This window comes from Pelobates fuscus, chromosome 13, assembly GCF_036172605.1.
Source record: "Pelobates fuscus isolate aPelFus1 chromosome 13, aPelFus1.pri, whole genome shotgun sequence".
In the NCBI taxonomy this organism is placed as follows: Eukaryota; Metazoa; Chordata; class Amphibia; order Anura; family Pelobatidae; genus Pelobates; species Pelobates fuscus.
In genome coordinates, this window is record NC_086329.1 from 1,959,319 (window position 1) to 1,983,543 (window position 24,225).

Sequence of the window (24,225 nt, forward strand, 5' to 3'; positions counted from 1 at the left end):
TAATAGGGTTCTTGTAGTATGTGATATGGCCCTGTAATAAGGTTCTTGTAGTATGTGATATGGCTCTGTAATAGGGTTCTTGTAGTATGCGATATGGCTCTGTAATAGGGTTCTTGTAGTATGCGATATGGCTCTGTAATAGGGTTCTTGTAGTATGCGATATGGCTCTGTAATAGGGTTCTTGTAGTATGCGATATGGCTCTGTAATAGGGTTCTTGTAGTATGCGATATGGCTCTGTAATAGGGTTCTTGTAGTATGCGATATGGCTCTGTAATAGGGTTCTTGTAGTATGCGATATGGCTCTGTAATAGGGTTCTTGTAGTATGCGATATGGCTCTGTAATAGGGTTATTGTAGTATGCGATATGGCTCTGTAATAGGGTTCTTGTAGTATGCGCTATGGCTCTGTAATAAGGTTCTTGTAGTATGCGATATGGCTCTGTAATAGGGTTCTTGTAGTATGTGATATGGCTCTGTAATAGGGTTCTTGTAGTATGCGATATGGCTCTGTAATAGGGTTCTTGTAGTATGTGATATGGCTCTGTAATAAGGTTCTTGTAGTATGTGATATGGCTCTGTAATAGGGTTCTTGTAGTATGTGATATGGCTCTGTAATAGGGTTCTTGTAGTATGTGATATGGCTCTGTAATAGGGTTCTTGTAGTATGCGATATGGCTCTGTAATAGGGTTCTTGTAGTATGTGATATGGCTCTGTAATAGGGTTCTTGTAGTATGTGATATGGCTCTGTAATAAGGTTCTTGTAGTATGTGATATGGCTCTGTAATAGGGTTCTTGTAGTATGCGATATGGCTCTGTAATAGGGTTCTTGTAGTATGCGATATGGCTCTGTAATAGGGTTCTTGTAGTATGCGATATGGCTCTGTAATAGGGTTCTTGTAGTATGCGATATGGCTCTGTAATAGGGTTCTTGTAGTATGCGATATGGCTCTGTAATAGGGTTCTTGTAGTATGCGATATGGCTCTGTAATAGGGTTCTTGTAGTATGCGATATGGCTCTGTAATAGGGTTATTGTAGTATGCGATATGGCTCTGTAATAGGGTTATTGTAGTATGCGATATGGCTCTGTAATAGGGTTCTTGTAGTATGCGATATGGCTCTGTAATAGGGTTCTTGTAGTATGCGATATGGCTCTGTAATAGGGTTATTGTAGTATGCGATATGGCTCTGTAATAGGGTTATTGTAGTATGCGATATGGCCCTGTAATAGGGTTCTTGTAGTATGCGATATGGCCCTGTAATAGGGTTCTTGTAGTATGTGCTATGGCTCTGTAATAGGGTTCTTGTAGTATGCGATATGGCTCTGTAATAGGGTTCTTGTAGTATGTGATATGGCCCTGTAATAGGGTTATTGTAGTATGTGATATGGCTCTGTAATAGGGTTATTGTAGTATGTGATATGGCTCTGTAATAAGGTTCTTGTAGTATGCGATATGGCTCTGTAATAGGGTTCTTGTAGTATGCGATATGGCTCTGTAATAGGGTTCTTGTAGTATGCGATATGGCTCTGTAATAGGGTTATTGTAGTATGCGATATGGCTCTGTAATAGGGTTCTTGTAGTATGCGATATGGCTCTGTAATAAGGTTATTGTAGTATGCGATATGGCCCTGTAATAGGGTTCTTGTAGTATGTGCTATGGCTCTGTAATAGGGTTCTTGTAGTATGTGCTATGGCTCTGTAATAGGGTTCTTGTAGTATGCGATATGGCTCTGTAATAGGGTTCTTGTAGTATGTGATATGGCCCTGTAATAGGGTTCTTGTAGTATGTGATATGGCTCTGTAATAGGGTTATTGTAGTATGTGATATGGCTCTGTAATAAGGTTCTTGTAGTATGCGATATGGCTCTGTAATAGGGTTCTTGTAGTATGTGATATGGCCCTGTAATAAGGTTCTTGTAGTATGTGATATGGCCCTGTAATAGGGTTCTTGTAGTATGTGATATGGCCCTGTAATAGGGTTCTTGTAGTATGTGATATGGCTCTGTAATAGGGTTATTGTAGTATGTGATATGGCTCTGTAATAAGGTTCTTGTAGTATGTGATATGGCTCTGTAATAGGGTTCTTGTAGTATGTGATATGGCCCTGTAATAAGGTTCTTGTAGTATGTGATATGGCCCTGTAATAGGGTTCTTGTAGTATGTGATATGGCCCTGTAATAGGGTTCTTGTAGTATGTGATATGGCCCTGTAATAGGGTTCTTGTAGTATGCGATATGGCTCTGTAATGGGGTTCTTGTAGTATGCGATATGGCTCTGTAATAGGGTTCTTGTAGTATGTGATATGGCTCTGTAATAAGGTTCTTGTAGTATGCGATATGGCTCTGTAATAGGGTTCTTGTAGTATGCGATATGGCTCTGTAATAAGGTTATTGTAGTATGTGATATGGCCCTGTAATAGGGTTCTTGTAGTATGCGATATGGCTCTGTAATAGGGTTCTTGTAGTATGTGATATGGCCCTGTAATAGGGTTCTTGTAGTATGTGATATGGCCCTGTAATAGGGTTCTTGTAGTATGTGATATGGCCCTGTAATAGGGTTCTTGTAGTATGTGATATGGCTCTGTAATAGGGTTCTTGTAGTATGTGATATGGCTCTGTAATAGGGTTCTTGTAGTATGTGATATGGCTCTGTAATAGGGTTCTTGTAGTATGTGATATGGCTCTGTAATAGGGTTCTTGTAGTATGTGATATGGCCCTGTAATAGGGTTCTTGTAGTATGTGATATGGCTCTGTAATAAGGTTCTTGTAGTATGTGATATGGCTCTGTAATAGGGTTCTTGTAGTATGTGATATGGCTCTGTAATAGGGTTCTTGTAGTATGTGATATGGCTCTGTAATAGGGTTCTTGTAGTATGCGATATGGCTCTGTAATAGGGTTCTTGTAGTATGTGATATGGCTCTGTAATAAGGTTCTTGTAGTATGCGATATGGCTCTGTAATAGGGTTCTTGTAGTATGTGATATGGCTCTGTAATAGGGTTCTTGTAGTATGCGATATGGCTCTGTAATAGGGTTCTTGTAGTATGTGATATGGCTCTGTAATAAGGTTCTTGTAGTATGTGATATGGCTCTGTAATAGGGTTCTTGTAGTATGTGATATGGCTCTGTAATAGGGTTCTTGTAGTATGTGATATGGCTCTGTAATAGGGTTCTTGTAGTATGCGATATGGCTCTGTAATAGGGTTCTTGTAGTATGTGATATGGCTCTGTAATAGGGTTCTTGTAGTATGTGATATGGCTCTGTAATAAGGTTCTTGTAGTATGTGATATGGCTCTGTAATAGGGTTCTTGTAGTATGTGATATGGCTCTGTAATAGGGTTCTTGTAGTATGTGATATGGCTCTGTAATAAGGTTCTTGTAGTATGCGATATGGCCCTGTAATAGGGTTCTTGTAGTATGCGATATGGCTCTGTAATAGGGTTCTTGTAGTATGTGATATGGCCATGTAATAGGGTTCTTGTAGTATGTGATATGGCTCTGTAATAAGGTTCTTGTAGTATGTGATATGGCTCTGTAATAAGGTTCTTGTAGTATGCGATATGGCCCTGTAATAGGGTTCTTGTAGTATGCGATATGGCTCTGTAATAGGGTTCTTGTAGTATGTGATATGGCCCTGTAATAGGGTTCTTGTAGTATGTGATATGGCCCTGTAATAAGGTTTTTGTAGTATGTGATATGGCCCTGTAATAAGGTTTTTGTAGTATGTGATATGGCCCTGTAATAAGGTTTTTGTAGTATGTGATATGGCTCTGTACGAACATATTAACTTTATAAAGACGATATGAAAATAACTTCGATTTACTGAGGTTAATGAATTCTGTCAAATATTCGCTTGTTAATTGCATTATAGCTGATATAACTAAATTGTGAATTCCAATTATTTGAAGGGATCCCTTCATGCCATATTTATATAATTTATTTCTCTGAGGATACGTTGGTTTTGTTATACAGTATATTTCAGTAATTGGTTATTTGTAATGCATAAAACATATTGCCAGTAAATCAAAATGTTAGATTCCAATATTAAAGCTGCACATTTCCCAGCGTGGCCACTTTGCTTAGTGAACAAAGCATGGAACATTATGTGCTATTTATCCTGTTTATATGCCTAGATTGGTAGTATTGTTTCTTTTCTTTATTCATTTCATGACTGTTTAAGTCTAGTTTCCTTGTGTTTTTACATTTTGAAGGTTTGGCGTCGATGTCCCCATTATTCTGAGGAACTCTGAGGAAACCGAATCCGCATCCTACATTTACAAAAAACAGATGAGAGAAGTGACGAATCCTTTTGGCTTGGACATTGTTAGTCCCAGCACAGCATCTGTAAAAGGTGAGTGATCCGTGCTTCGGGTGGCTGTTTGGCCAGTGGGGCATGTTGGGTCGCCATTCCTTAGATTGTCATGTAGTCGGTCCTTGGTCATCTCATTGTCCGATATTTCATGCCTCTATTATGGCCATAACTATGGCGTTGGTCCCATCTCTGCTGCTATTAAAGCCTCCTTTCCATTGTAAACGTTGGACGTTTCTTTAGTCATCTGTTCCCATGCAGTCCTTTCCACACTCATCTCCCAAATACGGCACAAGATGTTTGTGTTAGAGTCTCGATCAGCACTCCTTTCGAAGCCTAGTGCAAATTTAACATGACACAAGTATAAACTGGCAGCCAAAATGGCTCTTCCCACACAGAGCCGCAGAACTGCTATTCCAACCTGTGAAGTTAGTTATTCACAAGAACAAGGAATCTATATACTGTCTAGAGTTAAATATTTCATGAACATTCGGATCCCAGCTCCTCTCATTATGCCTCTCGCCTTAACTGACCAATATTAATTATTCTAAATACGGACCATTCTCATTTATGTGTCCTTTCTGCATCATATTAATGAATTAAAAAACAATGTTTTACTTATCTCTGAAAAAGCACATTATTTCCTTTTGAATGTCCAATTCACTGCCATGGAGAGCGAAACGCAATGTCTTTTTAAACCATACAAGTCAACAAATGTCAGAGGAAGACGGTATTTGTATTTGTCACCCTGTCTGTCTGCAGATGGCATTGCAGTAAATCCGAACTGTCTGGAAGATTGCCTTTTAACGTTCTACTGGGGCTGCAGCGTAAAGAAAATACAGGAAGCCTTACAGAGACACATCTACTGCTCTCCGATCCAGACGCCCACCGTGCTCGAAGACTCCTTGTATAACGAATATCTCCATAAAGAGCAACATAAGTATCCTACCGTTGGTATTCTTGCAGCTATTTATTCCATGAGATTAGTGGTTACATCATTAAACACTGATTGGTCTCCGATTAAAAGGACAGTACACACAGCGCAGTGTCTATAATCTTCCTAGCACGTTCATCACCCATGAGTTTGGTAATCCTGTCGGGTTATTTACTAAACTGAGAATACAAAGTGAATTACAAGTTAAAGGTCGGAGTATCCCAACTGAAAGCGGAACTGACCTAGAAAATGAGTTTAGATTCACTTTAAATTCTCACTCTGGTGAATAGCCCTGTGTGTGTGTGTGTGTGTGTGTGTGTGTGTTAGTTGTGCTTAGTGTGTTTTTGGTGCCTTGTATACTAAGAACGTTTGTAGTTGTGTCTGTACTTGATAATTGACAGAACCATCCTGTGTTATCCGTGTTTTCCTAAATCTAAATTAATATAGCATCCGAAAGCAGACTAAAGAAGAAATATATATTCAGTTGCCCACGGACCACAAAATAGAGGATTTTGGGCCTGTACCACGGACCCGTTACCCTCTTATAGCCCTTCTTACCTTGTCTGATGGCGACACCCGGGAGCTTTACGATATAGTAAGTAACTCATTGATTTGATCTTGTCCGTTTCCTACATGCTCAGTCAGCGGAGGCCAGGATTTGGCACTTTGATGTTTACTAGTTGTTTTGTAGACTGCACTCTCAGCTACTCTCAGCCAACCAAAGAGTTAACAAGGGGCCACCATTTTCAAAGTTCTGGATCTGACCCAAATACTTGGATGGGCCTCATTTGATTTAGAAGGGCAATATTTATTCCCCCCCCCCCCCCCTTTTATTTTTTTTTTTGTTTAAATATAGAAAAATACAAAACACAGTCTGAAAATAAAAGTAAAACACACGTCCATTTTTCTCATTTAGTCCATGTGTGCATCCCTTGGATCTCCTGATGCTGGGAGTGAAATTTACTGGAATTCTCTGGCAGGGGCTTTAAAGGGGTCCTTCAAACACCATAACCACTCCACCAACAAATGCTGTCCAAATATGAATACAATTGATATTGCTAATGTAGTGGTGTTTGCTATAGGCCGTCCTTGGATCTTGATGGGGTTATTTTCCTAGAATTAAATCTGAAAATCAAAACCCAGGTAAAAATAGGCAGTCTGTGAAAGAGTTGGAGAATTTTACCACATCCGCTATTTTAGCCTTCAGATTTAATTTGTGAACATTTTTGAGATTTGTGATTATCCTTATTAGAGGTCCCTCAGTTTAAGTCCAACCACTCGGGTGAAAACTCCTTTTCTACAGCAGAAGGCACTGCAAGGGTTAACACACTTACATACTTTGCCTGGCAGAGCATGTAATGGAAAAAGAAGAAACAGATCGTATTTAGCAAATGGCTTTTAGTTTGTGCTAGACCATAATCACTGTAGTGACGTGCCTGGCATGGTGTTTAGTCCTTATTCACTATTTGTAGCATAGTACATGCACATCCAAGCAGTTGGCAACACTCCCTACAAGCTGAGGCCAGTGAAACCATAATCTGAGCGTCCCTGCTGTATAATCATTAATTTAATAAACACAAAGCGTTACTGTGCTGGCCACTGTCTTACTCATTTCCAGTGCTACGCGAGAGTCACATGTCAATGCTCCATCACTTCTCGCACAGCTCCTCGTAGGAGGAGGGGACCAGCATCTTCACACTCAGTGCATCCAGACGGAAGAATTGTCTGGGTTTGCCAAGCTGACTCTTTTAAGACTGTTGGTAAATGAAGCCATTATCAGCCCTTTTATTTTATTTAAAATTTTTGTGTGTGTGTTTTGTACCAGGTATTTTATCCTGTTTTGTTTCTTTAATAAATCAAGTGTACTCTAGTCACCTGACATTTGATTGCCAAAAAATATTTTTCAACTGAATTTAAAGGGGCGCTCTAAACACCAGGACCACTGCAGCTTAATGTCGTGGTTTTGTGTTAAGGTGACTGTCCCTGCAGTCTCTCTTATCTGTAAATGCTGCCTTCTCTGAGAGAGGTCATTGTTTACATTGGTCCTTAAGGCCACCTCTAGTGGCTGTCACTCAATCTGTGACTCTGACACTAGAGATTGCTGATCAAGTGTTGGGGTGAAAGCAAAACGCGTCCAGAACCCTTCTAGGTTATATAGTACTAAACAATATTATTTAGATAAATGACATACTTAGGTGCACTCCCAATTCACCAATGTAGAATAATAGCATAATAAGTGGAGCAATATTAAATTAGATCATTTGAATATATACTAACGGATTTAGTGTATCCTCCAATAGGTGGCTTTTGATGCATAGAACATGAAAAGAATAAATGGTGCAGATTGTTTGAAGATATTTCTACTGGTGCATAAATTATAATGGGGATCATATAACAATTATCCCATACAGTATCAATCTACAGGGAGTGCAGAATTATTAGGCAAATTAGTATTTTGACCACATCATAATCTTTATGCATGTTGTCTTACTCCAAGCTGTATAGGCTCGAAAGCCTACTACCAATTAAGCATATTAGGTGATGTGCATCTCTGTAATGAGAAGGGGTGTGGTCTAATGACATAATAACACCCTATATCAGGTGTGCATAATTATTAGGCAACTTCCTTTCCTTTGGCAAAATGGGTCAAAAGAAGGACTTGACAGGCTCAGAAAAGTCAAAAATAGTGAGATATCTTGCAGAGGGATGCAGCACTCTTAAAATTGCAAAGCTTCTGAAGCGTGATCATCGAACAATCAAGCGTTTCATTCAAAATAGTCAACAGGGTCGCAAGAAGCGTGTGGAGAAACCAAGGCGCAAAATAACTGCCCATGAACTGAGAAAAGTCAAGCGTGCAGCTGCCAAGATGCCACTTGCCACCAGTTTGGCCATATTTCAGAGATGCAACATCACTGGAGTGCCCAAAAGCACAAGGTGTGCAATACTCAGAGACATGGCCAAGGTAAGAAAGGCTGAAAGACGACCACCACTGAACAAGACACACAAGCTGAAACGTCAAGACTGGGCCAAGAAATATCTCAAGACTGATTTTTCTAAGGTTTTATGGACTGATGAAATGAGAGTGAGTCTTGATGGGCCAGATGGATGGGCCCGTGGCTGGATTGGTAAAGGGCAGAGAGCTCCAGTCCGACTCAGATGCCAGCAAGGTGGAGGTGGAGTACTGGTTTGGGCTGGTATCATCAAAGATGAGCTTGTGGGGCCTTTTCGGGTTGAGGATGGAGTCAAGCTCAACTCCCAGTCCTACTGCCAGTTTCTGGAAGACACCTTCTTCAAGCAGTGGTACAGGAAGAAGTCTGCATCCTTCAAGAAAAACATGATTTTCATGCAGGACAATGCTCCATCACACGTGTCCAAGTACTCCACAGCGTGGCTGGCAAGAAAGGGTATAAAAGAAGAAAATCTAATGACATGGCCTCCTTGTTCACCTGATCTGAACCCCATTGAGAACCTGTGGTCCATCATCAAATGTGAGATTTACAAGGAGGGAAAACAGTACACCTCTCTGAACAGTGTCTGGGAGGCTGTGGTTGCTTCTGCACGCAATGTTGATGGTGAACAGATCAAAACACTGACAGAATCCATGGATGGCAGGCTTTTGAGTGTCCTTGCAAAGAAAGGTGGCTATATTGGTCACTGATTTGTTTTTATGTTTTTGAATGTCAAATGTATATTTGTGAATGTTGAGATGTTATATTGGTTTCACTGGTAAAAATAAATAATTGAAATGGGTATATATTTGTTTTTTGTTAAGTTGCCTAATAATTATGCAAAGTAATAGTCACCTGCACACACAGATATCCCCCTAAAATAGCTAAAACTAAAAACAAACTAAAAACTACTTCCAAAAATATTCAGCTTTGATATTAATGAGTTATTTTGGGTTCATTGAGAACATGGTTGTTGTTCAATAATAAAATTAATCCTCAAAAATACAACTTGCCTAATAATTCTGCACTCCCTGTATATAGATGGTATAATGAATATAGTGTGTATATATATACAGTGATTCTTCCAAGATCGAAAATGCAAAGTTTACAATTTATTAACCAACACAAATGACAAAAAATAAAGAATATATCAAATAGTGAGAGCTCTGCCTCTTACTAGAACAGGTGGTGAGTAATTACGGCGTACGCCATTACTCACTGATCAAGCTCAATGTGGGTGAGCTGCAGGCGTCCCAATAGGGATATGCCCATCTCCAACATGGAGCCCTCAGCACGTCCTGAGGAAGCCGTAAACGGAGAAACACGTTAACATCACAGATGGGGCGGAGCTTGCGGACTTACAAACCCCCGGAGGCAAACAAAGTCATTTGAACCTGGCACAAAGACGCGGCGAAATCACCGCCAGGATCAACAATAAAACTTAACTCCGCTTGTGGAGACTCCTGCAGCCCACCCACATTGAGCTTGATCAGTGAGTAATGGCGTACGCCGTAATTACTCACCACCTTGTGGAGTTACTCGGTTGGAGTAAAGGAGCTTCCGTCACAAAACTTGTTTAACTTTTACAGTGGGGGCCAGGAGAGGAATAGAGGTTTGTATAGCTAATGTTGGTGTTCCTTTGAATCGTTCCGCTAGTGAATATGCACGGCTATTCTGCTACTTGTTAAAACCAAAGCCTACTTTTACACCATCGGCCACAAAACTAGCTGCTGCTCGGCCACCAAATATCAGTTTAACAAACAGCGCCTCTGTCGTGAGATCCCTTGAAAATAGCCAGAATCCCATCAGCTCAAAACCAATTCAGTTCCTTTAACCCCTTAAGGACCAAACTTCTGGAATAAAAAGGAATCATGACATGTGTCCTTAAAGCGGCACTGTCATGCCGAATTCCGTTTTTTTTTTTTAACCCCCCTCCCGCCTCAACTACATCCAATCGACCCCCTAGTCATCCCCAAATGCCCCTATGCCCCCCACATTACCTATTTTTTTATTCTTTATTTTCTGCCCCGATCTATATTCAGGGCGCCGCCATCTTTGTGTGGGTAGGTGAAGTCCCTGTGGGACACGTCATCTACCCACACTAGATAGCCCTGAGATTCCCGCACATGCCCAGTGAAACATCTGGACATGCGAACGGGAATTTCACCTATTCATTCATTCATCAGACAGACGAATGAATGAATAGAAAAAATCAGACGAACAAACTAACACTGTGTATCAGTGTTCGTTTGTTTGTTCGGTTTATTACAAGGAGGGAGCTACCGGCGTGCAGCTCCCTCCTTGCAATATGTAAAGACAGAAGCGGCAGGGAGCAGTGCTCCCCACCACTTCATAAGCCCCCCAGGTCCCCCCCTCACTCTATGGGGGTCAATATGACCCCCATAATAGCACAAGGGAGATTAAAATCTCCCCAATGCCCCTACTCGCTATATCGCGAGTAGGGGCATGTCCACTAAACAGTGAGCAGCCTGTGGCTGCTCACTGTAAAAAAAAAAGGGTAATAAGGGGGGGACGGGGGGCCTACTGTCCTCCCCCGCCGGCCCCCACCCCTGGGCGGCGGGTGGGGGCCATAATAGTAATAAGGGGGGGGGGACCTACTGTCCTCCACCCCCCGACCCCCACCCCTGGGCGGCGGGTGGGGGCCATAATAGTAATAGGGGGGGGGACCTACTGTCCCCCCCCCCCGGCCCCCACCCCTGGGCGGCGGGTGGGGGCCATAATAGTAATAAGGGGGGGGGATCTACTGTCCTCCCCCCCCCCCCCCCCCGGCCCCCACCCCTGGGCGGCGGGTGGGGGCCATAACGATAATGGGGGGGACCCACTGTCCTCCCCCCGCCCCCACCCCTGGGCGGCGGGTGGGGGCACTAAGTAAATTCCCCCCCCCCCCCCCCATCAAGGTGACTAGGGGTGCCCAAGCCCCTAGTCATCCACCCCCCACCCAAATAAAAAAATGCCCCTACCTACCCCCCTCACCCTAAAAAATAGTGAGGGGGGAATAAAATTGCTAACCTGTAAAGTAAAATTAAACTTTAAACAGCCCCAAAAAAGGCCAAATAAACCATCATAGCCGTCGAACTAAAAATAAAATAAAAAACCCGAGCGCAAAAAAAAAAAAAATGACGAAAAAGAAAAAACCCGAGCGCACAAAAAAATAATCCATCTTCACCCATGGAGGGCTCCGCGCAGACTGAGCTCCGCAGGGCGGGGCAAGGCTTATAAAGCCTTGCCCCGCCCTGCAATTGGCCTAAGAACACTCTGATTGGTGGGTTTAAGCCAATCAGAGTGCTCTTTGTCATTTTACAAGCGTGGGAAAGTTCTTTGGAATTTTCCCACGCTTGTAAAATGACACAGAGCACTGTGATTGGATGGCTTGCAAGCCATCCAATCACAGTGCTCTGTGTCATTTTACAAGCGTGGGAAAATTCCAAAGAACTTTCCCACGCTTGTAAAATGACAAAGAGCACTCTGATTGGCTTTTATTTTTAGTTCGACGGCTATGATGGTTTTTTATTTGGCCTTTTTTGGGGCTGTTTAAAGTTTAATTTTACTTTACAGGTTAGCAATTTTATTCCCCCCTCACTATTTTTTAGGGTGAGGGGGGTAGGTAGGGGCATTTTTTATTTGGGTGGGGGGTGGGTGACTAGGGGCTTGGGCACCCCTAGTCACCTTGATGGGGGGGGGGGGGGGGAATTTACTTAGTGCCCCCGCCCAGGGGTGGGGGCGGGGGGGGGCAGTAGGTCTCCCCCCCCCCCCCTTATTACTATGATGGCCCCCACCCGCCGCCCAGGGGTGGGGGCCGGGGGGGGGAGGACAGTAGGTTCCCCCCCCCTCTTATTACTATGATGGCCCCCACCCGCCGCCCAGGGGTGGGGGCCGGGGGGGGAGGACAGTAGGTTCCCCCCCCCCTCTTATTACCATTATGGTCCCCACCCGCCGGCCAGGGGTGGGGGCCGGGGGGGGGGGGGGAGGACAGTAGGTCCCCCCCCCCTATTACTATTATGGCCGCCGCCCAGGGGTGGGGGCCTGGGGGGGGAGGACAGTAGGTCCCCCCCCCCCCCATTACTATTATGGCCCCCACCCGCCGGCCGGGGGGGAGGACAGTAGGTCCCCCCCCCCCTTACTACTATTATGGCCCCCACCCGCCGCCCAGGGGTGGGGGCCGGGGGGGGGAGGACAGTAGGTCCCCCCCCCTTTTATTACTATTATGGCCCCCACCCGCCGGCCAGGGGTGGGGGCCGGGGGGAGGACAGTAGGTCCCCCCCCCTACTACTATTATGGCCCCCACCCGCTGCCCAGGGGTGGGGGCCGGGGGGAGGACAGTAGGTCCCCCCCCCTACTACTATTATGGCCCCCACCCGCTGCCCAGGGGTGGGGGCCGGGGGGGGGGACAATAGGTCTCCCTCCCTTATTTTACTTTACGGCCCCCACCCGTCATTTAGGGGTGGGGGGCAATATTTTTTTTATTTTTTTTCTACAGTGAGCAGCCACAGGCTGCTTACTAGACATGCCCCTACTCGCGGTATAGCGAGTAGGGGCATATTATTTACTAATACCAAGTCATTTTTACTTGGTGTTAGTAAATTTGGCTGAAAGACCAATTTAGGTCTTTCAGCCTTTTAGTAGATAGCTCCCTGATACCGTGGGAATTAGGGAGTTATCTACTAAGCGGCTGCAAGATGCAGCCACAGCAATGAATAGGATCGGAGTTTCATTCATTAGAATGAAATTCCGATACGAACAAAGTACCGAATTGCATCCTAACACCAATGGAGAAACTCTTCTCATTCTGTTAGGATGCAATTCGGCAGTTTTGCCGGCGTTCTGTCTAAGTGACAGGACGTTCGGCAATACTGACCGGAAGCATTGTGGGAACTGGGAGGAAAGCTAGGGATCATGGGAAAATTGCTCTGACCAGCGGAAATGAAGCACACTTTGCTCCTCCGCTGGTCAGAGCTGGTCAAGCGGAGGAATCCTCCATAAGACAGAGTCCCTACTTTTGTCTTATGGTTTTAAAGAAAACTAAAGGAGACAGGAAGAAAAGAACAGATCCCGAGAGAGGGGGAGAAGAGGAAGAGATTGAGGAAAGGTAAGTTCGGCATGACAGTACCGCTTTAAGGGGTTAATAGTGAATAAAGTGACCCTTAGAGTTGTATTGTGCAACATGAAAGACTGACCTTTTGTATTTGTTTTATTTTCCATATTTGATACTGTTGATATTGAGGCTGTAGTTATAGTAACAGTTATTCTCTATAATACGTTTTCCTGTGTTTGGATCCTGTTTATAACTGGACTGTTTACAAGACATGTAGTGCATTTCTGGGGCTTCTCCTGTTGGTAACCAGCTACCGCCAATAGAGAAGAGACCATCACTGTCACATTTTGGGTAATGCACCTCTCCAACTCTTATACAACTACAGCTCCCATGGTCCTCTGCCAGGCAAATACACAGCAGCTGGCATGTATTGGTAGTTCATTACCCATGTACTCAGACGATAGGTTCTGTAAAGAAGATTAAGTGATTTCCTTTTAATAATTTTTATATTTATTACAGGGATCAATGCTGACCGTTATCCACATACCTGATGACATTTACCGGCTGCCATGCAGGATAATGTACCAGTACATACTCACACAACAAGGTCTATTTTATGATCTTAAGGTAAATTCCTTTCAATATGTCTGAATTCCAAGTGCCCGTAGTTCACTGTGAGCACCACCCCAGTCGTTCCCGCCAGCAGTCCAGGATCCAGCTATTTTCTAATACTGATTGCTGATTGGGCAGTGTGACCCGCAGTAGTCCAGGATTTAGATATTTCTAATGCTGGAATACCGATTGCTGATTGGGCAGTGTGACCCGCAGTAGTCCAGGATTTAGATATTTCTAATGCTGGAATACTGATTGCTGATTGGGCAGTGTGACCCGCAGTAGTCCAGGATTTAGATATTTCTAATGCTGGAATACTGATTGCTGATTGGGCAGTGTGACCCGCAGTAGTCCAGGATTTAGATATTTCTAATGCTGGAATACTGATTGCTGATTGGGCAGTGTGACCCGCAGTAGTCCAGGATTTAGATATTTCTAATGCTGGAATACTGATTGCTGATTGGGCAGTGTGACCCGCAGTAGTCCAGGATTTAGATATTTCTAATGCTGGAATACCGATTGCTGATTGGGCAGTGTGACCCGCAGTAGTCCAGGATTTAGATAATTCTAATGCTGGAATACTGGTTGCTGATTGGGCAGTGTGACCCGCAGTAGTCCAGGATTTAGATATTTCTAATGCTGGAATACCGATTGCTGATTGGGCAGTGTGACCTGCAGTAGTCCAGGATTTAGATATTTCTAATGCTGGAATACTGATTGCTGATTGGGCAGTGTGACCTGCAGTAGTCTAGGATTTAGATATTTCTAATGCTGGAATACTGATTGCTGATTGGGCAGTGTGACCCGCAGTAGTCCAGGATTTAGATATTTCTAATGCTGGAATACTGATTGCTGATTGGGCAGTGTGACCTGCAGTAGTCTAGGATTTAGATATTTCTAATGCTGGAATACTGATTGCTGATTGGGCAGTGTGACCCGCAGTAGTCCAGGATTTAGATATTTCTAATGCTGGAATACCGATTGCTGATTGGGCAGTGTGACCCGCAGTAGTCCAGGATTTAGATATTTCTAATGCTGGAATACTGATTGCTGATTGGGCAGTGTGACCCGCAGTAGTCCAGGATTTAGATATTTCTAATGCTGGAATACCGATTGCTGATTGGGCAGTGTGACCTGCAGTAGTCTAGGATTTAGATATTTCTAATGCTGGAATACCGATTGCTGATTGGGCAGTGTGACCCGCAGTAGTCTAGGATTTAGATATTTCTAATGCTGGAATACCGATTGCTGATTGGGCAGTGTGACCACCAACAGTCTAGGATTTAGATATTTCTAATGCTGGAATACCGATTGCTGATTGGGCAGTGTGACCCGCAGTAGTCCAGGATTTAGATATTTCTAATGCTGGAATACTGATTGCTGATTGGGCAGTGTGACCCGCAGTAGTCCAGGATTTAGATATTTCTAATGCTGGAATACTGATTGCTGATTGGGCAGTGTGACCTGCAGTAGTCTAGGATTTAGATATTTCTAATGCTGGAATACCGATTGCTGATTGGGCAGTGTGACCCGCAGTAGTCCAGGATTTAGATATTTCTAATGCTGGAATACCGATTGCTGATTGGGCAGTGTGACCCGCAGTAGTCCAGGATTTAGATATTTCTAATGCTGGAATACTGATTGCTGATTGGGCAGTGTGACCACCAACAGTCTAGGATTTAGATATTTCTAATGCTGGAATACCGATTGCTGATTGGGCAGTGTGACCCGCAGTAGTCCAGGATTTAGATATTTTGAATGCTGGAATACTGATTGCTGATTGGGCAGTGTGACCCGCAGTAGTCCAGGATTTAGATATTTCTAATGCTGGAATACTGATTGCTGATTGGGCAGTGTGACCCACAGTAGTCCAGGATTTAGATATTTCTAATGCTGGAATACTGATTGCTGATTGGGCAGTGTGACCCGCAGTAGTCTAGGATTTAGATATTTCTAATGCTGGAATACTGATTGCTGATTGGGCAGTGTGACCCGCAGTAGTCCAGGATTTAGATATTTCTAATGCTGGAATGCTGATTGCTGATTGGGCAGTGTGACCCGCAGTAGTCTAGGATTTAGATATTTCTAATGCTGGAATACTGATTGCTGATTGGGCAGTGTGACCCGCAGTAGTCTAGGATTTAGATATTTCTAATGCTGGAATACTGATTGCTGATTGGGCAGTGTGACCCGCAGTAGTCCAGGATTTAGAGATTTCTAATCGGTATTCCAGCATTAGAAATATCTAAATCCTGGACTACTGCGGGTCACACTGCCCAATCAGCAATCGGTATTCCAGCATTAGAAATATCTAAATCCTGGACTACTGCGGGTCACACTGCCCAATCAGCAATCGGTATTCCAGCATTAGAAATATCTAAATCCTGGACTACTGCGGGTCACACTGCCCAATCAGCAATCGGTATTCCAGCATTAGAAATATCTAAATCCTGGACTACTGCGGGTCACACTGCCCAATCAGCAATCGGTATTCCAGCATTAGAAATATCTAAATCCTGGACTACTGCGGGTCCCATAAAGGCTCGTATTGCTTAACCCTTTCTTTACTTTTTCACCAGTAGCACAAATAGAAAGGAAATCGCACATAATTTGTCAGCCAGTCCTCATCCTGATCCCTGTATTATACAAAGTACCACCTCCATCACTTCCTACATTTGCTTCTCCACAGTCAAGATTAGGACCTGATTGCAATACTATGATTTGGATTGTTTTATTTGGCTCTGTGTGTGAATATTTTCCCCATTGCCTTGCCCAACTCACTGGGTGCCCCGTACCTACATTTTGGATGCTCTTTTGCCTTTCCTATCTCTCTGGGACCTGACTTTTTTTTTTTTTTTTTTTTTATCCTACTCAACACTCCCTTAATTTTTCCCTCTAGACCTTCGATTCAGACCTTTCCTTTCGCCTGTGATCAACGCTTACTTTAGTTTGCCGCTCTCAAGCAGTGCACCACTAATATGGTGGTGTTAATTTTATTTTTTTGCATTGTGGTACAAGTCCTATTTGGCCGCTGCATTTTGTGGGACTCTGTGCTTTAATTCACTCTTGTGGCCCTCTCTGCTCTTCCCTGTGCTCTCCAGATCCTAGCCTGATGCTGGCTGTCCTCCTGCTCCGTACCAATCTCTGCCTGTCCCCCCTCCACTCTGATCTGAAAAAGAGGCTGTGGGTGAATTGGATGCTGACTCTGAGGCCAGCTTTTAGACGGCTGCTGCCAAGTCTGGTGTGCCTGACCCTTTATCTCTAAAGATGACCTTCCAGGAGCTCATCCATTATCCCAGGTCTGCGATGTGGCTCCCTGCAGATTGTGTTGCCTGTTGTCTTGGTTAGACTCCCTCTGGGCCGTAATAAGCTTGGGGCAGAATGTTTACACCCTGTGGTCCCTAAGATGACGATTTTGTAATGGATGGCATCTTTCTTTATATTTATACATTCTGTAGTTCTACTTCTTGCTCCCTTTTTTAATTTTTTTTTATATACTGGCACAATCTGTTCGTATTATTTGTTCACTTCTTGTTGGGGCCTGGAGGGGTTGCCAGTTTCAGAGGTCAGTGCTTTCTATCTGCCTGCTCTAAAACTTCCAGCGCTTTATGTATGTTTTTCTATTTTTTTTTTATTTATTTTTTTTTTTTGTTCTAATGATTTATCTGTTTGTTGTTTTAACCTGGTTTGTGGCTTTGAGCTTGTGTATATATTAATATCTAGGCTCCTATATTCTTCGTCGTTCTGGCGTAATTACTTGGTTACACACCGTGTACACTCACGTTATGATTTGTCTCCTCGACTCCATCGGAATTGCTCCTTCGTACAGATTTTTAGTTGGAACAGATGTCCTTGGATTCATTATCGCATTAGGTGTATTGGTTTAAAGAATAAGCAAGTGATATTTAGTATATTACAGGGACTGGCCCAGTCATTCTGTATTATTATTATTTATTTATATAGTGTCAGCAAATTCCGTAGCGCTGTACATGATTTTCATTTAAATATTTTTTATTTTTTTGCTGCTATTGGTGGACAGTAAAGAAAGGGTAAAGCAATCATCTTCTCTGTGTCTTTTATAAAATCATAAAGTGGCAAAATCGTGATTAAGCTGTGTTTTCTATAAATTGACAACCGTTTTAAAATTAAAAAATAAACGGTCTTACAAGCGCCATGCCGACAGGGAATCTAATCACAGCCATGAAATGATGTAAATAACGTGTATCCCCTTTCCGAGGGGGCAATTTAACATGTAGTAATAACTGTTCATTGATCTGTTTATACAACACAATGTATAGATCCAATGTTATTCTCTGTAGCGTGACACCAAGTACAGCGTAACTTTCTATGTATTGCCTAAATCACTGTGTAAAATCTAGTCATGGGTATCTGCCATTTAGTCCGTAAAAAGCATTTATTTCTATTTATTTATTTTCAGCAACTTTTCATGTCTGCAAACAGCAGCCGCTCCGAGTCCCCACGTGACTCCCCCTCTCCTGTCCCTAGTGATGGGGATTTTCTGGAGGACGCTGGTAAAGACTGCGTTGTGTGTCAGAATGATGGAGTGAACTGGGTTCTTCTGCCGTGCCGCCATGCATGTCTGTGCGACGGATGCCTTGCCTACTTCCACCATTGCCCCATATGCAGACAGTTTGTGCAAGAATCCTTCCCATTGCACAGTAGGGGTCCAAGGAATGAAAGCCACCTTACCCCTGGGGACTGACTGGACAAGAGTGTACCCCGCTAGTTCAGCGCAAAGAAGGTTTTATTTATTTACATAGACATATAGTGTACCAACACCTCACCGTTCAACACGTGTCGTGGGTAGAAGTTTGGTTTAATGAGCAGTGAGTGCTTTATTTGCTAAACCAGAAACATTCTCCAACTTAACTACAGCCTCCGCTACGCTGTATTTTCCTAAATTGTGCAATCCTGTACCATTGGGGCTTAACCGAGATCTCCGCTATCATTGGTGATCTAACCGTGCCAGCGACGAATTGCTGTATTCTCACTTCTAACCAAGACCCGTGTGACCAGTCTTTATAAGAAGGATTTCAAATCATTTCAACTATTATTTTTAAGTATGTTTTTGATGTTCTAAATTTTGGCAGGTGTGATACTTGCCAAAACATTTACATTTCACAAAAAATTGAAATTTTAAATGATTTTAATAATAACCGTGAAATCATACTGTGTGTTTCTGAGTGTACACATTGCTTTAGGGGTCCCCCATATCTTTTACACTAAAGGGATACGGACATTACAATGTAACCGCTGTCTGTAGAATACTCAGGGAACACAGCAGCTTACACTGGAGGGGGGGCAATTAACCAACCCCCCCAATACCTTTTTACACTAAAGGGATACGGACATTACAATGTAACTGCTGTCTGTAGAATACTCAGGGAACATAGCAGCTCACACTGGAGGGGCCAATTAACTAAAACCCCCCAATATCTTTTACACTAAAGGGATACGGACATTACAATGTAACTGCTGTCTGTAGAATACTCAGGGAACACAGCAGCTCACACTGGAGGGGGCAATTAACCAAACCCCCAATATCTTTTACACTAACGGCATATGGAAATTACAATGTAACTGCTGTCTGTAGAATACTCGGGGAACACAGCAGCTCACACTGGGGGGGGGGGGGGCAATTAACCAAACCCCCCAATATCTTTTACACTAAAGGGATACGGACATTACAATGTAACCGCTGTCTGTAGAATACTCAGGGAACACAGCAGCTTACACTGGAGGGGGGGCAATTAACCAACCCCCCCAATACCTTTTTACACTAAAGGGATACGGACATTACAATGTAACTGCTGTCTGTAGAATACTCAGGGAACATAGCAGCTCACACTGGAGGGGCCAATTAACTAAAACCCCCCAATATCTTTTACACTAAAGGGATACGGACATTACAATGTAACTGCTGTCTGTAGAATACTCAGGGAACACAGCAGCTCACACTGGAGGGGGCAATTAACCAAACCCCCAATATCTTTTACACTAACGGCATATGGAAATTACAATGTAACTGCTGTCTGTAGAATACTCGGGGAACACAGCAGCTCACACTGGGGGGGGGGGGGGGGGGGCAATTAACCAAACCCCCCAATATCTTTTACACTAAAGGGATACGGACATTACAATGTAACCGCTGTCTGTAGAATACTCAGGGAACACAGCAGCTTACACTGGAGGGGGGGCAATTAACCAACCCCCCCAATACCTTTTTACACTAAAGGGATACGGACATTACAATGTAACTGCTGTCTGTAGAATACTCAGGGAACACAGCAGCTCACACTGGAGGGGGGCAATTAACCAAACCCCCCAATATCTTTTACACTAAAGGGATACGGACATTACAATGTAACTGCTGTCTGTAGAATACTCAGGGAACACAGCAGCTCACACTGGAGGGGGGCAATTAACCAAACCCCCCAATATCTTTTACACTAAAGGGATACGGACATTACAATGTAACTGCTGTCTGTAGAATACTCAGGGAACACAGCAGCTTACACTGGAGGGGGGGCAATTAACCAACCCCCCCAATACCTTTTTACACTAAAGGGATACGGACATTACAATGTAACTGCTGTCTGTAGAATACTCAGGGAACACAGCAGCTCACACTGGAGGGGGGCAATTAACCAAACCCCCCAATATCTTTTACACTAAAGGGATACGGACATTACAATGTAACTGCTGTCTGTAGAATACTCAGGGAACACAGCAGCTCACACTGGAGGGGGGCAATTAACCAAACCCCCCAATATCTTTTACACTAAAGGGATACGGACATTACAATGTAACTGCTGTCTGTAGAATACTCAGGGAACATAGCAGCTCACACTGGAGGGGCCAATTAACTAAAAACCCCCAATATCTTTTACACTAAAGGGTTACGGACATTACAATGTAACTGCTGTCTGTAGAATACTCAGGGAACATAGCAGCTCACACTGGAGGGGCCAATTAACTAAAACCCCCCAATATCTTTTACACTAAAGGGATACGGACATTACAATGTAACTGCTGTCTGTAGAATACTCAGGGAACACAGCAGCTCACACTGGAGGGGCCAATAACCCCCCCAATATCTTTTACACTAAAGGGATACGGACATTACAATGTAACTGCTGTCTGTAGAATACTCAGGGAACGCAGCAGCTCACACTGGAGGGGGCAATAACCCCCCAATATCTTTTACATTAGTTCAAGTTAAATGTGTCTGCAATCAGTCATGCACTTGAGTCAGTGAAAAGTTGGTTGTAATACCAGTTAAAGTGGTGCTTTTGACTGAGCGCTCCTCGTTAGACGCAGTTAAAGAAGATTATAGCAGCACAATGGACAGCAATCAATATCTTTTTAGCTCTTCAAATGTTTGGATAGTAAATTTCCTTTAAAACTGGGTAATGTGAAATGTAGTTAGCTACCGTCTGCTGTGGATAAGCCATTACTGCACTATAAATACAAAATAAGATCAGATGAAATATTTCACCATTCTTGTTATTTGTATTAGTCGTGTGGAGCCATTTACCCCGTCTTAGCGGCGTACTCTACATGCAGTGTGATGGCGAATGCGATGTAGGACCGAGCATCGTATTTTCAGATCTGGAATGAATCTGGAAGTGACCTGCCTGGGAGCTTACAATCTAAAGGGAAGATCTACAGTGACACAAAGGAACGGGAGCAAAGCTGTACGAAGGCGATTTTGGAAAAGGTTGATTTCAGATGGTAAGTAATGGAAGACTTGCTGAAATGGGATCTCGCACAAGAAGCAAAGCTAGGGAGGGTAGCGAGTAGAAGGGCTGGTTCAGGATATTGAGAAATCCAATTCTCCCTGCAAGCTGGTTTAGGATAATGGGACTTCGAGTTAAGCAGCAGTTGCAGACATGCGTTGGTGATGCTGTAGTAATAAAACTGTCCACTAGGTGGCATCGTGCTATTCAATGATTTATGAATCTGTTACATTATCATCATGTAAGTTCATATATTCTCAGATATAAGGATCTGCAATTGGGTTAAAGTGAAAATACTGACATTAGCCATGTGCTCAAACTCTTTCTACTTTTGGGCGGCAGCAATGCTTCTAGTATTCCTCAGCCTAAATGTTTAAACCATAAAAAGCCCAACCTGTTTCCTGTGCACTATCGTTAACCCCTAAATCCATAAGTACCCCTACAATGGCCATTAGAATGTAAGCTCACCTGCCAGCATCAAGGCAAAACTTTATGCTACTTTCAGAGGCATAAATAGGAACCACAGGGCCCCAGTGTAAGACTCTGGGAAGGCTCCCCTTCTGCTCATGCGGATACACACACAGTGACATGCACTGACTGACACATACACTAACAAACACAGTGACATGCACTGACTGACACACTCACTAACACAGTGACATGCACTGACTGACATACTCACTAACACAGTGACATGCACTGACTGACACACTCACTAACACAGTGACATGCACTGACTGACACATACACTCACTAACACAGTGACATGCACTGACTGACACACTAACTAACACAGTGACATGCACTGACTGACACACTAACTAACACAGTGACATGCACTGACTGACACATACACTAACAAACACAGTGACATGCACTGACTGACACATACACTCACTAACACAGTGACATGCACTGACTGACACACACTCACTAACACAGTGACATGCACTGACTGACACACTCACTAACACAGTGACATGCACTGACTGACACATACACTCACTAACACAGTGACATGCACGGACTGACACATGCACTCACTAACACAGTGACATGCACTGACTGACACACTCACTAACACAGTGACATGCACTGACTGACACACTCACTAACACAGTGACATGCACTGACTGACACACTCACTAACACAGTGACATGCACTGACTGACACACTCACTAACACAGTGACATGCACTGACTGACACACTCACTAACACAGTGACATGCACTGACTGACACACTCACTAACACAGTGACATGCACTGACTGACACATTCACTAACACAGTGACATGCACTGACTGACACATTCACTAACACAGTGATATGCACTGACTGACACATTCACTAACACAGTGATATGCACTGACTGACACACTAACACAGTGATATGCACTGACTGACACACTCACTAACACAGTGACATGCACTGACTGACACACTCACTAACACAGTGACATGCACTGACTGACACACTCACTAACACAGTGACATGCACTGACTGACACACTCACTAACACAGTGACATGCACTGACAGAACTGGACTGGGGAAAACATTTGGCCAGGGCTTTGAAACCCAGAGGTCCACTGAGAAGAAGGCAGAGCCAGGGTGTTTTGTCATCACCAGTGACAAGTACGCCCCCTCTCAAAGTGAGCATGTTGGTTCAATGCTCTTGCAGGGAAGCCCATGCGCAGAGCTCAGTGCATGACCCTGTATTTGCATGTTTGCGCTTTGTGTTTTCTTGTGACTTGTCTTTGGTGTCTCAATAAGTGGGGTTGCAGAAGAATCCCCACACACACTCGCTAATTTGACAAACACTGACCCACTCACTCCCTGACCGACACAAACACTCATTGACTTGATACACAGTGACAGACACACTCCCTCACAGACACAAACTCTCATTGACTTGACATAAACACTTACTGAAAGAGACAAACTAATCCTGACACACACATTTTATCACACACTCACAAATTGTATTTACGTTGTTTTATTTTTTTGTAATTTTTTTTTAGGCACTTAGAGTCTACCTTTGGGAGAGGTGGTGTGGGTCCTCTCCCTGAGGTCCAGGGGCTGCTCTAATGTTCTTGATCTTCACTGCTCCCTCACACACTTTTAGTGATGCCGGGGCCAATTTTATGCAAATTTTATTACAAATGGCATACTTTTCATCTCTTGATTCTGTCTCAAATCTCTTGATTCTGTCTCTTTATTCTGTCCATTCTGTTTTTCTGTAGCGGCAGGGAGAAGGAACCAAATCCCATGACGTCCAAGGGATCGCGAGAACGCAGAGGTCACTGCACGTCCGTCTGCGTTCTTGCGATCTCTTGGCCCCCAGTGAATCCTCGAGCGCCGCTCAGGACCACGGGGTTCAAAGATCCAGAGATCCCAGGGGTCCTGAGCGGTGCTCAGGGATACACTGGGGGCCACAACAGATGGATCAGCCAAACTACCTGTGGGGCCGTATTAAACCGTAATGTGGGCCGCAATTTGGACATGACTGGTCTATAACAATTCACCTTTTGTGCTGTCAGGTAAACTGTGCAATGCGTTAAACAACAAAAACTCATCTAAACTTAAAGCAAATCAACCGTGTGATGA

The 24,225-nt window shown here is 43.6% G+C and overlaps 1 protein-coding gene across 3 annotated transcripts in view; it reads left to right on the forward strand.

Annotated features, from left to right (window-relative positions):
- CGRRF1 (cell growth regulator with ring finger domain 1) overlaps positions 1–23,720 on the forward strand; it is a 28,517-nt gene extending 4,797 nt beyond the window's left edge. The window contains exons 2-7 of one of the 3 annotated variants that reach the window (XM_063439785.1): positions 4,213–4,352; positions 5,073–5,250; positions 5,692–5,839; positions 13,765–13,872; positions 18,296–18,389; positions 23,640–23,720. In XM_063439785.1, coding sequence (XP_063295855.1) covers positions 4,213–4,352; positions 5,073–5,250; positions 5,692–5,839; positions 13,765–13,872; positions 18,296–18,389; positions 23,640–23,647 — 676 coding nt within the window. In that variant the 3' untranslated portion in view covers positions 23,648–23,720. Of the gene's footprint in view, positions 1–4,212; positions 4,353–5,072; positions 5,251–5,691; positions 5,840–13,764; positions 13,873–18,295; positions 18,888–23,639 lie in introns of those variants that run through there. The other 2 variants (XM_063439783.1, XM_063439784.1) reach the window with 2 other exon arrangements.
- Positions 23,721–24,225: the final 505 nt, after the last annotated feature.